This window comes from Cetorhinus maximus, chromosome 22, assembly GCF_964194155.1.
Source record: "Cetorhinus maximus chromosome 22, sCetMax3.hap1.1, whole genome shotgun sequence".
NCBI classification, from domain to species: domain Eukaryota; kingdom Metazoa; phylum Chordata; class Chondrichthyes; order Lamniformes; family Cetorhinidae; genus Cetorhinus; species Cetorhinus maximus.
In genome coordinates this window covers 42,254,208-42,269,210 of record NC_135900.1, presented here as the reverse complement: position 1 = coordinate 42,269,210, position 15,003 = coordinate 42,254,208, and the positions used below count along the sequence as shown (strand labels likewise).

Below are 15,003 nucleotides of genomic sequence, written 5' to 3'. Positions count from 1 at the left end.
TCACAATTTCTGCTCTAACCCTGTTTCCAGCTTTCTGTCCTGTTTAACTGTATTACACATATGTGCCTTCTCTGTCCTCCCCTCTTGTTGGATCCAGTCCCCTTTGGTTTGTAGGGGCTAAAGGATCCGGGTTGCATGCTTGATTCGGGGTGAACGAGTTGATACAGAGACAGAGAACATCAGGAGATCATTGTTAGAATAAACACATGCTATTTATTTACAAACTAAACCCAACAGCTACACTTATGTGTTCACAACTCAAAACTCCATTTTCACTCTTCAGTGTCTAACTCCAGACTCTCTCACAGAGGTAGCCTGTGCTACTCTGCTATTGGGTATTAAGATCATGTGATCTTACATTACAACACTTGTCTTAAAGATATATAACATATCAGATTACTACATCCCTCCCACTTTACTGAAAAATACTTTTTACAAATTTCTCAATATATCAAGTTATTTTCACAGATCAATTATTTACAAAGTCAATCTCTCTGGGGGTTTCCTTATGCATGTAGAACACCTCAACTCTACAGCTTCTGAAGTTTGATTTGGAACCTCCTTTACTGGAGTCGCCTGAGCACCTGGTTCTTCAGTAGATACCTGTAAATCTGTTTCTTCGACTCTTTCAGGTACAGTCAGCCCTTCAAACACATCCGTACTCAGTTGAGTTCTTTCAACAGGGGATGTTGATTCAGTCTCAAACACTTGTGGAATCATTTCTGGGTATTTGGTTTGTCCTCTTCTTATATGATCCACATGTCTTCTAATTACTCGATCTTTGACTTTCACACGGTAGGAAAGAGGTCTGGTTACTGCACTCATCTCACCGAACAACCATACCGGTCCTTCTCTAAAATTTTTCACAAGTATTTTCTCTCTTACATTAAATGCTCTTTCCTGACTGTCACAAATCATGTCCCATTTTCTGACTTTGCTGCCATCTTTCTACCATCCCCCCCAAGTTTGGCATAATTAGGCTCAGTCTTGATCAGAGACAGCGCTTCATCAACAATTCCGCTGGTGTGACACCTGTTGTCGAATGAGGGGTGGTCGAATGGAAAAGAAATCGTTGTGCTAATTTATTCGCTATTGACTCTCCAGACAATTTCTTCATACCAGATTTGAATGTCTGAACTGCTCTCTCAGAGAGTCCATTTGAAGAAGGGTGGTATGGAGATGTTTTCACATGAATAATATTGTTGAGTCTTGTAAATTGGTTAAATTCAACACTTGTGAATACTGTTCCATTATCTGTTACTAGCACTTCAGGTAGTCCATTAATTGCGAAACTTTGTCGTAGTTTGTCTATTGACACTGAAGATGTGGGTGACCTCACTTCATATAAGTCCATCCATGTTGAATGAGCATCTATGATAAGTAGAAGCATTGTTCTCATAAAAGATCCAACATAGTTGACGTGTACTCATACCTATGGTCTTCCTGGCCACTCCCAGGGCTGCAACGGGGCTTCTTTAATGGTATTCACTTTTTCTTCAACTGGATGTAGGCTTTGTGAATCTACCTTGTGACCTAGGTAAGTTACCTCTTTTGCCTGGAATGTGCACTTTTCCTTTTTCAATCTCACTCCCACCTGTGAAAAACATTTCAGAACTTCTTCCAAGTTCATCAAATGTTCCTTTTCAGTGAGTCCAGTCATGAGAATGTCATCCAAATAAACTACAACATGGGGCAATCTCTGTAGTAAACTTTCCATGGTTCTTTGGAACATGGCGCAAGCAGAAGATATGCCAAAAGGTAAATAGGTGTATTGATACAATCCTTTATGTGTATTTATGGCGACAAACGTCCGGGATGCCTTCTCTAATTCTAATTGTTGGTAGGCGTGGCTCAAATCTAACTTTGTGTAAGCCATTCCACCTACCAATTTAGCGTATAAATCTTCAATTTTAGGCACAGGGTGTCTATCCAATTTTGCCACTTTAATAACTGTTAATTTATAGTCCCCACATATTCTAATGCTTCGGTCAGGTTTGAGAACAGGTACAATTGGAGCTGCCCGCTCTGAAAATTGTACTGGTTCTATCACTCCCGGTTTTTCTAATCTGCCCAGTTCAGTATCTACCTTATCTCACATTGCATAAGGTACTGGTCTTGCCTTCATGAATCTTGGTGTTGCCTCTGGATCTACATGAATTTTTGGTTGTAGCCCTTCAATTTTTCCAAGTTCTTCCTTGAAAATTGAGGCATATTTTTGTAGTAGCTCTGAAAGCCCATTAGTTCACAGCTGGAAGATTTCAGTCCATTCCAGTTTAATTTCTTTCAGCCAGTTTTGTCCGAGGAGACTAGATCTCTTGCCAGCTACCACCATTGAGGGTAAGCTCACTGTTTGAGCTCTGTAATGTACTGTGACTTTACATATGCCGTTGACCCGTATGTCTTCTCCCGTGTAAGCCTTTAATCTAACATCAGTTTCTTCTATATTCAGCTTACGTTCTCCATGATTCAGGTATTTAAAAATATGCTCACTGATCACCATAGTGGCTGCATCAGTATCCACCTCCATTCTGATAGGCTTCTCATTCACTCCCATGGTTACATAGATAGGCTCTGTTCTTCCTACCTTTAAATTATTAATGAATAGATATCAGGATCGATTACCTCAGGATTTTCAATGCTGTTTATCCCATTGGGCTTTTACTTTTGTCTGCAAGTCTGCCTGATTCAATCTTTACAAGGTGTCCATATCAATGGCAGAAGAAACATACATCTTTTTAAACTGTGGTTCATTACAAAGTTGTCTGCTTCCATCTCTGTTACTATTATGCCATGTTTTTGCTGCTAAGTTATCCCTTTTAATTTGGCTGCTAGCGGTGGCTGTTTCCCATTTCTGAGTAAAGCTTGGCACTTTTGCGCTCTTTTTGGTTGAGGCTTCCCACCCAACATGGAGGACGGCGTCATTTTGCGCTCCTCATATGGCGCCTGAGTCTCACACTGCACCTTCCCTTGCCAGAGCGATTTCCAATGCCTTCTGAAAATCTAAATTTGTTTCAGCCAGTAATCTCTTCTAAATCACGTTTTCATTTATACCGCACACCAAATGATCTCTAAGCACATCATTGATAGATGTACTGAACTCACAATATTCAGTTAATTGCTTCAGACTTGCCGCATAACAAGTAACTGTCTCCCCTACAGCTCTAATTCTTGAGTTAAATTTAAACTGTTGCATCGTCACCGACAGCCTAGGCTGGTAATGATTCTTTACAAGGTTCACTAAGTCATCAAAACTTTTCGAGTCTGGGGCACTGGGCACCAACAGATTTCAAATGAGTCCATATGTCTTACTCCCACACTTGGACAGAAAGATCGTGCACCTCTCCTCCTCCTCCACTATGTAATTTGCCTGGAATAAGAACATGAGGCTTTCAACACAGTGAGACCAGTTGTCTGAGGTTGGGTCAAAAGGCTCCATTCTTCCAAATTGCAGCATATTCTGAGGGGATTACTTCAATGATCAAGAAGGAAAAATTTATGTTACATACAACTACCTTGCAAGGTGCGGTCCGATTTCGGTTCTTCTGATTTCCTTCATTCTTCCCCACTTTTTTCGCGGTTTTTCATGCCTTTACTCCTGTCGCTAGTTTGTTGGATCCAGTGCCTTTGGTTTGTTGGGGCTAAAGGATCCGGGTTGCATGCTTGATTCAGAGTGATCGAGTTTGTACAGAGACAGAGAACATCAGGAGATCGTTGTTAGAATAAACACATGCTGTTTATTTACAGACTAAACTCAGCAGCAACACTTATGTGCTCACAATGCAAAACTCTGTCTTCACTCTTCAGTGTCTAACTCCAGACCCTCTCACAGAGGTGGCCTGTGCTACTCTGCTATTGGATATTAAGATGTTATATGACTCATGAGTTCTGTACCTAGTGGATACTAGATGAGTGGGTATGGAGGATGCATGAGGGGCATGGATGATGAATGGAGGGTTTGGAGGGGGCATGGGAGCTATGAGGGACATTGAATAGGCAATGGAGATATGAGGGGAAATTGAGGGTGGGTGAAAGGGTGAGGGGTTGAGATGTGTGGGCTAGAGGACCTAACAGCTATGGATTGAACTGGGAAGATATTCCAGTAAACGGAGGTGGGCCTTCTAACCTGCCAGCCTCGCCATCCACCCACCTCTGTTGCCACCTCAGACCTGCCTCAAGTCTGGTGGCCCAGACTGCAGCCTGCTCTCAGAGACTAAAATTCTGGGTGAATGAGTTTACCTGTAGAAGTCAGGACCATGATGTCAGGAAATGGCCCAACTCACAGTTCCCGAGTTAAAGATAAAAGTCCGGCCTGTTGACTCTGTTGCATTTACAATTCTGCCACGTGTTACATCCATGTGTCTGATTCTGTTTTTTTCTGCTTTCTCTTAACCCAGGTTGTGTATTTTTCTGCCACTTATCCTTATGTCATGCTGGTCATTTTATTCTTCCGTGGAGTAACACTCCCAGGAGCAAAGGAAGGGATTTTATTTTACATTACACCCAATTTCAACAAGCTTTCAAACTCTCAGGTACATACAATGTGGATTTTTCTTGTAACCATAGATTTGTTCAATATTATAAATAGTAATGTTTAAACATTTGTTGAATTTTCTGCTCAGTTGTCCTTGGGAGTAAGGCAGAAATGTTGATGGTTTGTTTTTCCTTCCAATAGTTTTTTACTTTCTTAAGTTGGGTAGAATCCTGACCATGCAAATTGTACTTTAAAAGGAGTGGATTGATGAATTGTATGGTCTTTTCCTATTTCATACATTGTCACCCTATCAAATTTATGTTTGACTATAACTCCTGTTCCTCTTTGGATCAGTATGTAGATATGTTGATTTACCCTCAGCCTCTACTCCCATCTTATAGAATCATAGAATTTTACATAACAGATGGAGGCCATTCCATCCATCCTTCTATTGCATGATCCATGGGAAAATACATTCAATACAGACTGACTGATTGGGTGTAATGAGCTATGGAGAAATCATTAAGCTCTGAATCCAAAAGAGTCAGAAAGGTTACATGTTTTCTGGCAGATCTGTGCAGAGCTTTTGTCAGACTCCATCTGGAGTACAGTGTTCAGTTTTAGGACTTGGGAATAAATAACTCGATATAAACATTTGCTACTGATACCAAACTGTGGGTATAGTTAACATAGAGGAAGAATGCAACATAATATAAGAACATACAAAAAAAGAAATTGCAGGCTGAGCAATTAAGTGGGAAAATGAAATTTAGCATAGATATATGTGAGAAGATGCGCTGATAGGATTTTTTTAAATTCATTCATGGGATGTGGGCTTCGCTGGCTGGGCCAGCATTTATTGCCCATCCTTAATTGCCCTTGAGAAGGTGATGGTGACCTGCCTTCTTATAGAAACATCACCTACATCTTAGAAAATAAAAATCTGAATGAGGTACAGGAACAAAGGGATCTAGGTAAAAAGGTGAACAAATCATTGAAAACATCATCTTAGTTCAGCAATGCAATTCAAACAGTTTGCAAACAGTGGGATTTATTTTCAAGGGCATAGAATTAAAAAGTAATGAAGTTATGTTAACCTTAGCCGAGGCCGCATTTAGAGTACCATGTACAGTCTGGCTTCCATATTATAGAAAGGACATAGAAAGACAGAAAAATAATTTTAAGGATGGTATCAGAACTGAGAAAATACAGCTATCAGGAATGATTGAACAGGTTGGGGCTTTACTTCTTTAGAACAGAGAAAACTAGAGATGTCCTTATGGAGGTCTTTAAACTAATGGAAGGTTGGACAGGCTAGGTTTCGAGAGAATATTTTTACTTGTGGGAAAATCCAAAATGAGAGGTCATGAATGACTAATGAATCAAATAGGGAAATTAAGAGAAGTTTCTTTACTCAGAGAGTGGCTACAATGTGGAACTTGCTACACAGAAAGAAATTGATACAAATAACTTATGTGCATTTGGAAGAAAACTAGATGAGTACATGAGAGAAAGGGGAATAGAAAGATATGCTTAAAGGTTGAGATGATGTAGATGGATTGGAAGGAAATTTGTGGAGTTTAAACATCAGCACAGACTGGGCCAAGTAACATGTTTCTGTATTGTAAATGCTATGTAATTTTATGTAATAGCCATAATCAAATATAACAAGCTTTAAGGGCTTTATGGTCTACTCTTGCTCCTATCCTCCTAATGTTCTATGTGAATTGAATTGTTTTCCTGTTACATATTTAGTAATGTCAATGACATTGAGTGTCATAAAATAATATTAAAAACATTACTTTTATTTGTCACTATCACGCTTTCCTACTTTTCTACTCTCTTATCTTGGAGTTATTAACTCATACATGATCCAGTTTTTTTGTACGAGTATCCTCTGATGCTCAGATCATTATGCTTCACAACTGAGCCCAAACAGTGAATGTCAGCAAACTACTTTACTTTAGAAACATCAGAAACAAGGCCAATTTTCCATTTGTCCTATGTATACACACATGTATTTTGCAGCAGAGGCCAGTGTACAGGTCAATAGCAAGAATCGTGGCTGATTTTTGTTTTCTTCTGTATCGATGGGCACTGAAGCAAATCATTATCCTTAGTGCTGAACAACGCTAGCTTCACACATACCATCATTAAACTTGAAAATATCTAGGTCTGAATGATTGAGTTTGATGGTTTTGGCACTCATTCCAGCATCAAGCATTTTTAGGTATATGCTACATGTGGGGTTAGAGCTCCCTCTCTATTCTCCGCCTAGCACTTCAGGTACAGGACAGATGGAAAGTAAAGGTCCCTCTATGCTGTGATGATGGAAGAGAATTTCCTTTGTGCACCAAATATGGTGGAACCATTTTATTTTCATTATAGATGTACTTGTAATTATTTTGCTATGCCTAGCACACAAAGTAAATATTTTCCTAATGTTCTGTAACTGCACTTTCAAATGGTTCTGCTTTAGTTTTGAGCTGATTAGAGAATACATTGTGTAGAGTCAAACTATGATTGAGCCAAAGAGATACAGAAAAGGCATGTTTGGAATAAATTTTGTGGATCTTGGAGCAGGAGCGTTCCACCAGGCACTGCTTGCTGCCACCCAGGTCCTTCCCCTCCAGCTCTCCCAACCAACCAACCACCGCCTGCCTCCACCTGACCACCTTTCTGATTGTAACACCAAACGCTCACCACGCCACCTGAACCTACCTTAACTGGTGGCTGGAGCAGCCCATTATTAATAAGCCTCACTTCTATTTGGTGCTCTGCATCTCAATGGCTCTGCTGGTCTGATTCGCAAAAGTTACAATCAACCCCAATGAGTGTCATGGTCTTAGCAGTGTTAAAACACTACCTTGAGTGATAATTTTGCTTGCCCGTGTTATGAGACCATTTTGTTTTAGGAAGTTGTTTGTTCTTAACCACTGATCTACATTTAATGATCAACTTTAATGAATGTTTGCCCCTTTTGGGTAGGTCTGGCTTGATGCAGCTACGCAGATCTTTTTCTCCTATGGACTGGGTCTGGGATCACTTATTGCTTTGGGCAGTTACAATGACTTTCACAACAATGTTTACAGGTAAAACATTTACATTATTTTAGTTGGGCAATGAAGGGAGGAACTGCAATCCTTCAAATTGTAATGCTTCCCAACTTCCAACCTTTGATGGGACTTAGCCTTACAATATTATGGTTTGATTGGATAGGGGAACCCTTTTACATTGTTATGGAGTCCTGATACTCCAGGCTGACATAAATAAGACTTTCAATCTCTGTCATGACAGTCAGAGAATGAAAGCCTAGTTAATCAGTTGCTGTGGTAGTTATTGCAGTTTATTCCATTCTGGGATTCCAGGAGTTAAATTTGAATCATCTATCCTCATGGTTCCTTTTATATCCTATTATGTTGTAAAAAAAATATTCCTCCTTCCCCCATTGGAGAGAAAGTTGATGTAAACCTGGTTTACAAATAGTTGTTTGGTAGTGCAGAACGTAGGTATTGCTGAAAAAAGAGACATTTTGAAGCTTTTTATCATGCACTCATCAGGACATTCGCAAGAATACCAATTGTATAGGGAACAACAATTTATGCTTCATGAGAAGAGAGTGCCAATTGGCTGACAAGTGGACTCTTATTGGTAGAGGCATTGCCATGGAGAATGCATGATGACTGCAGTTAACTGCCAAGCTTTGTTTAAATTCAAACTCAGCAGGTTGACTTTGATTGGTCAAGGAATTACCTTGCAGAATGAACCAGAGAATGGCTGTTGTCTATTTTGTTCAGTTAAAACAAGCACAATGTGTGTACATGTTGTTTTTGTCTGCAAAGAGCTGTGTATTAATATAGGTAGCTTCTAGCACGCATAAGTGATCCACACTGCCAATCTGACTAATAATCTTAAATTGGTTGTCAGTGTTATTCTTATAACACTCAGAATTTTTTAATAAATGTTGTCCAATCATGGAATCACATCTGATGTTGGACACTGTTCTGAGTTTTGCAAGCACAGTTTGGTTGGGTACGGTTACTACCTTGCCTATTGCAAATAGTGTAAGGGACATGTTGTACATACCTATCATCACACTGGCATTGAAATTCATATATCATATTACTCGTTTGTGTGGTAGGCAGAACGTCATTTTAATCTGTTAGTGGCGAACACCACTTGTGTTGCTGCTGCATAGTAGCAGCACAAAATGGCTAGCTTCACCTGTTGCTCAAATTTTTGAGATTAATCTGAGGTAGACTGGGCGCTTTTCAGTGGTGCTTTAGGCCTATTCATGTGTTTGCATGATATATAGCAAGCAATGATTTGATCAGGGTAGCCATTATCTCACTGGATGGCTTTGATGCGTCTTATTTCAGCATCAAGCTTGCACGGTAAGTAAATGGCTTGGACCCTATTTATGAGGTTGCCAATAAGGCCAATCCTATAGCACGTGGAACTGTAGGAATCCCAATTCGTATATTGACCAATGAAGGCAGGCTTGCGGTAGGCGGTTGTAATGCTAGATATGTAAGCTGTACGTCCCAAAGACTGGTGGATCGTATCAAACAGCTTGTCCCTTTGGCTGTTTGCAACAGGCAAGGTACTGACTGTACCCAACCAGACCGTGCTTGCAAAACTCAAAACACAGTGTCCAACATTAGATGTGGGGAGACGGTGCCACAGTGGTGATGTCGCTGGGCTAGTAATCCAGAGACACAGGCTAATACTATGGGGATATGGGTTCAAATCCCACCATGGCAGCTAGTGGAATTTGAATTCAGGTTAATAAATCTGGAATATAAAGCAAGTCTTAGTAATGGTGACCATGAAACTACCTTGAATTGTTGTAAAAACCTATCTGGTTCACTTTAGGGAAGGAAATCTGCCATCTTTACCTGGTCTGGCCTGCATGTGACTGCAGACCCACAGCAATGTGGTTGATTCTGAAATAGCCTAAGAAGCCACTAAGTTCAAGGGCAGTTAGGGATGGGCAACAAATGCTGGTCTTGCCAGCGATGCACACATCCCATAAAAGAATTTTTTTAAAAAATCTGCAATTGGACAACATTTGCTAAACAATCCTGAGTGTTCTAAGAATTACACTGACAACCAGTTTTAAGATTATCAGTCGGGCTGGCAATGTGGCGCATTTACAGATGCTAGAAACGACCTATATTCGTACACAGAGCTCTGTTCTTTACAGACTAAAAGAACATGTAAACACATTGCACCTGTTTTAACTGAACAAAATAGGTAACAGCCATTCTCTGATTCATCCCCCAGGGCAATGCCTTGACCAATCAGAGTCAACCTACCTGGTTTGATTTTAAACAAAGCTTGACAATTAACTGTCAGTCAACAGTTAACTGGTGCATTCTCCAGGGCAACACATCTACCAATCAGAGTCCACTTGCCAACCAATCAGCACTCTCTTCTCATGAATTATAAATTGTTGTTCCCTTTACATTTGGTATTGCTGTAAATGTCCTGATGAGTGCAAGATGTAAAGGTTCGACATGTCTCCTTTTTCAGTGACACTCAAGAGTTTGGTTTGTTTCTTAAAGCAGAACCTCACTGGCAGGATGAGTACAAAGAATGATATGCACTCACCCTGACATTATTCCTCAGTTTAAGATTAATTGCACTGAATAATATGTGCAGCTCTCACTATCAGTCCTTTAGTTTAAGTATAAATGTAAGTACAAGGAATTATGTGTGCGACACTGCCATTTCCAGTGCTATCACGGAGCTGGCACCTAACCAGTTTAGTTAATGACTCCAACTGTATTCACATGAAAATAAAAGTGGAAAAAAAGGTGTTTATTTACCTTGTCACAGTATTTATAAAGCTACAGTAATAAAATATTTTACAGGTTCTGTCACTTCACACTTTCAATTCTTCCAGATAATTTAAGGCAATTTCCAGCAGCCTGGCTTGGGAACAGTAGAATCAACAGACATGGAGCAGGTATCCTGCCTGTTCATTGGAGTACAGAACAGTGTGTGGGCCAAAGAGATTGAAAGTGAATGAGGGAATAACAATGAAAAATAACATATTAAGATGAAAATATGCTGTGGTCATTTTCCAAATTTGCAAATGTTTGAAAATTAGGCACCTGGGAGCCACATCTTAAACAAGATTAATAGTATTTGAACAAGAGATCAGATTAATTCTATATGCCTGTTTTACCTTTCAGGGATTGCCTCATAGTCTGCAGTGTAAACTCTTGTACCAGCGTATTTGCTGGATTAGTCATTTTCTCAGTCATCGGATTCATGTCTCACATCACAAATAAACCAATAAAAGAGCTTGCTTCATCAGGTAAGATCAGAGCCTTTTATTCCATGATTCTTGATGCTCTGTTATGTCTCCCTTTAAATAAATAAGTGTCAAATCCAATATTTGAATCACAGATTAAGCAAATAGATCTTCAGGCATTTAATCGGTGGCTTTTTGATATTGGGTGTGTATCATTGGAATGCTCCCATGCTCCATCCAGTGAATAGATTACAGAACAGTATTTAAGGTCATGTAGAACTTCCAGCTACCATCACTGTCTATGTCTTTGCTCAAGTTCCACTTTGAGGCCTCAGGTTGTCTAGGTGTCCATAGACATTAATTTCTTGATTGATTTTCAACCATGATTACTTGTACAATGAAATATGGGACAGGATTTTTCCCTTGCTGGGCGGACTCGGCGGGGGTGGGCGGGGGGTGGGTGCGGTCAGGAAGCCGACTGCCGCTCACAATCAGGGCCAGACCGCGATTTCATGCTGGTGGGCCAATTAACACCCAACCAGCATGAAACACGCGCGGCAGCGCCAGGCACTGCCTGTGTGGTTGTGGGGAGGGAGTGCAGGGGGAGGAGGAGAGTTAACATGAACTTCGCGCATGCTCGCGAGTGGGCATTTGAAAACCTCCCCGAGGCACAGAGCTGCCACAGGGAGATGAACATTATTCAAAATAAAAAAATAAAGATTTCTGAAATGTTATAAAACATGGCCCCTCATGTGACTCTGTCAAATGAGCAGGGACATGTTATTAATTAAATTTAAACATTTCCATTTTATTTTTATTTGCTGTTGGAAACCTCATCCCGCCCGTGGTTGAGATTTCCTAAAAAATGCAAAGGCCGCTTGGCTTTTTCGCCTGCCCGCCAACAGTAAGGTTGGACATGCAGCAAAAAAATTCTATAAATTACCTTTTTAATGGCCCTAATAGGCTTTTTAACTGTCACTGGGCTATAGGATTGGCCTTATTGGCAACCTCATAAAGACTCCCCTCTGTCTTCAGTGGAATAGATTGATTTAAATATTTTTTTCTAGTATTTTTGCTCAAAAAAAATCAGTTGTATTGACTTTGTGATTCCGTGTCATTTATTGCACAGGTCCTGGGCTGGCATTTCTTGCCTACCCAGAGGCTGTGACACAGATGCATCCACCAGCACTATGGTCCATTCTCTTCTTCTCCATGTTAATGATGCTTGGCCTTGATTCACAGGTTGGTATTGAAACCAGAAGCAATTAAAGTGATGACAAATGGTATGATATGATATCTGTAATATTTCGTCAAACATCAAAGGAGGAAACTATTGTGATGAAGTTTGAATTAAAATAATTAATTATTAAATAAAATAATTTCTCCCTTCCTGTCCTGAGGTTACCATTTCTTGCTGACCTGGTCCTGTGACTATTATTAACATGTGAGAACTTGGACAGTGAGCTGTTCGATTTTGGGGTGCATGACCGAACATCCACACACATTCATTTTCCAGTGAATCCCTAGATAATGGTCAAAAGTTAAAACACTGGCTATCTTTTCCCCCTGTTGCCCAAGGAGTCCTTATTGTAACTTAAACACAGAGGCCCTGCAGCGAAGATAACCTCATGATGCATGTGACTGCGTGACAGAAAATTGAGTCTCTGGAGCCTAGAATCTTGGGCTATAATTCCTTGCAGCCTATAGTAATTATGTACAGTAGCATGGTGGTTATTTTACTGTTTGCCTCTGAGTTGGCCTTCTGACCCCATATCGTCTCCATTACCAAGACTGCATACTTTCACCTCCATTCCTGCCCCTGTCTCAGCTCACTTTCTGCTGAAACCCTCTTCCATGCCTTTGTTATCTGTAGGTTTTACTCTGTAAACTTGAGCTCATCCAAAACTTTGCTGCCTGCATCTGAACTCCTATTAAGTCTTGTTCATTCGTCATGCCTGTGCTTGCTAATTTATATTGGCTCAGGTCTGGCAATACATCAATTATAAAATTCCCAACATTTTTCAGAAATCCCCCCATAGCCTCACACCCTCCCTCTGTAGGTTGTTGAACCCGCACTAACTCCTAACTCTAAGGTTCAACCTGAACCCGTCCAGGCAGAGAAAATGGTCAAGCCTCACAACTCTTCTTTTTAACGGCCTATTGTTACATCGATAAACTTCCAAATCTCAGTACCCTGCTCCCCTTAAATTAAATCAGGACTGCACTCAGAAATACTGTTCCTGTAACATCGGAGCTGCAGTCACCTTGTTAACCCTTGAACAAAACTGCTGCTTCTGAAAAGTTGGTGCTTCTGTTACTGCTGTTCCTTTCACTCAGTTGTCCCATTTTAGCTCAGCCAAGTTCATTATTAAACTTATGTTCTGAGAAGCTCCATACTGTGCAATGCTGCCTTAACTGCTGCCTGCTACTGTGTTTAACCCGCTGTCTGCTACTGCCTTTACGACAGTCCGTTACTGCCTTTACTGCTGTCTGCTATTGCCTTTATCCTTGTCTGCTACTGCCTTTACTGCTGTCTGCTACTGCCTGTACTGCTGTCTGCTACTGCCTGTACTGCTGTCTGCTACTGCCTGTATGCCTGTCTGCTACTGCCTGTACGCCTGTCTGCTACTGCCTGTACGCCTGTCTGCTACTGCCTGTGCGCCTGTCTGCTACTGCCTGTGCGCCTGTCTGCTACTTACTGTGCGCCTGTCTGCTACTGCCTGTATGCCTGTCTGCTACTGCCTTTACGCCTGTCTGCTACTCCTGTTACTGCTATCTGTTATTCCTGTTACTGCTGTTTGCTACTGCCTTTACTCCTGACTGCTACTGTGGTACACCTGTCTGCTACTGCCTGTACGCCTGTCTGCTACTGCCTGTACGCCTGTCTGCTACTGCCTGTACGCCTGTCTGCTACTGCCTGTGCGCCTGTCTGCTACTGCCTGTGCGCCTGTCTGCTCTTGCCTGTACGCCTGTCTGCTACTGCCTGTACGGCTGTCTGCTACTGCCTTTACTGCTGTCTGCTACTGCCTTTACGCCTGTCTGCTACTCCTGTTACTGCTATCTGTTATTCCTATTACTGCTGTCTGCTACTGCCTTTACTCCTGACTGCTACTGCGGTACACCTGTCTGCTACTGCTTTTACTGCTGTCTCCTACTCCTGTCACTGCTGTGTGCTCCTGCATTTACTGCTGTCTGCTACTCACTTTACTGCTGTCTGCTAGCGTCTTTACGCCTGTCTGCTACTGCCTTTACTGCTGTCTGCTACTGCCTTTACTGCTGTCTGCTACTGCCTTTACTGCTGTCTGCTACTGCCGTCTGCTACTGCCTTTACTGCTGTCTGCTACTGCTGTCTGCTACTGCCTTTACTGCTGACTTCTACTGCCTTTACTGCTGTCTGCCACTGCCTTTACTGCTGACTTCTGCTGCCTTTACTGCTGGCTGCTATTTCCTTTACTGCTGTCTCCTACTGCCTTTACTGCTGTCTGCTACTGCCTTTACTGATGTCTTCTACTGCCTTTACTGCTGTCTGCTACTGCCTTTACTGCTGTCTGCTACTGCCTTTACTGCTGTCTGCTACTGCCGTCTGCTACTGCCTTTACTGCTGTCTGCTACTGCCGTCTGCTACTGCCTTTACTGCTGACTTCTACTGCCTTTATTGCTGTCTGCCACTGCCTTTACTGCTGACTTCTGCTGCCTTTACTGCTGGCTGCTATTTCCTTTACTGCTGTCTGCTACTGCCTTTACTGAAGTCACTACTGCCTTTATTGCTTCCCGCTACTTCCTTTACTGCTGTCTGCTACTGCCTTTACTGTCGCTGGCGATTGGCTTTACTTCTGTCTGCTATTGCCTTTACTGCTGGCTGCTACTGCCTTTACTGCTGACTTCTACTGCCTTTACTGCTGTCTGCTACTGCCTTTACTGCTGGCTGCTACTGCCTTTACTGCTGTCTCCTACTGCCTTTACTGCTTTCTGCCACTGCCTTTACTGCTGACTTCTACTGCCTTTACTGCTGGCTGCTACTGCCTTTACTGCTGGCTGCTACTGCCTTTACTGCTGTCTGCTACTGCCTTTACTGCTGTCTGCTACTGCCTTTACTGCTGTCTGCTACTGCCTTTACTGCTGTCTGCCACTGCCTTTACTGCTGTCTGCTACTGCCTTTACTGCTGTCTCCTACTGCCTTTACTGCTGTCTGCTACTGCCTTTACTGCTGTCTGCTACTGCCTTTACTGCTGTCTGCTACTGCCTTTACTGCTGACTTCTACCGCCTTTA

The 15,003-nt window shown here is 41.7% G+C and overlaps 1 protein-coding gene across 1 annotated transcript in view; it reads left to right on the top strand.

Moving 5' to 3' along the window:
• Positions 1-15,003, top strand: part of LOC144696636 (sodium- and chloride-dependent GABA transporter 1-like) — a 78,139-nt gene that overhangs the window by 34,326 nt on the left and 28,810 nt on the right. The window contains exons 7-10 of the mRNA XM_078568175.1: positions 4,395-4,529; positions 7,460-7,563; positions 10,672-10,796; positions 11,863-11,975. Of these exons, the coding sequence (XP_078424301.1) occupies positions 4,395-4,529; positions 7,460-7,563; positions 10,672-10,796; positions 11,863-11,975 (477 nt within the window). The remainder of the gene's footprint in view (positions 1-4,394; positions 4,530-7,459; positions 7,564-10,671; positions 10,797-11,862; positions 11,976-15,003) is intronic.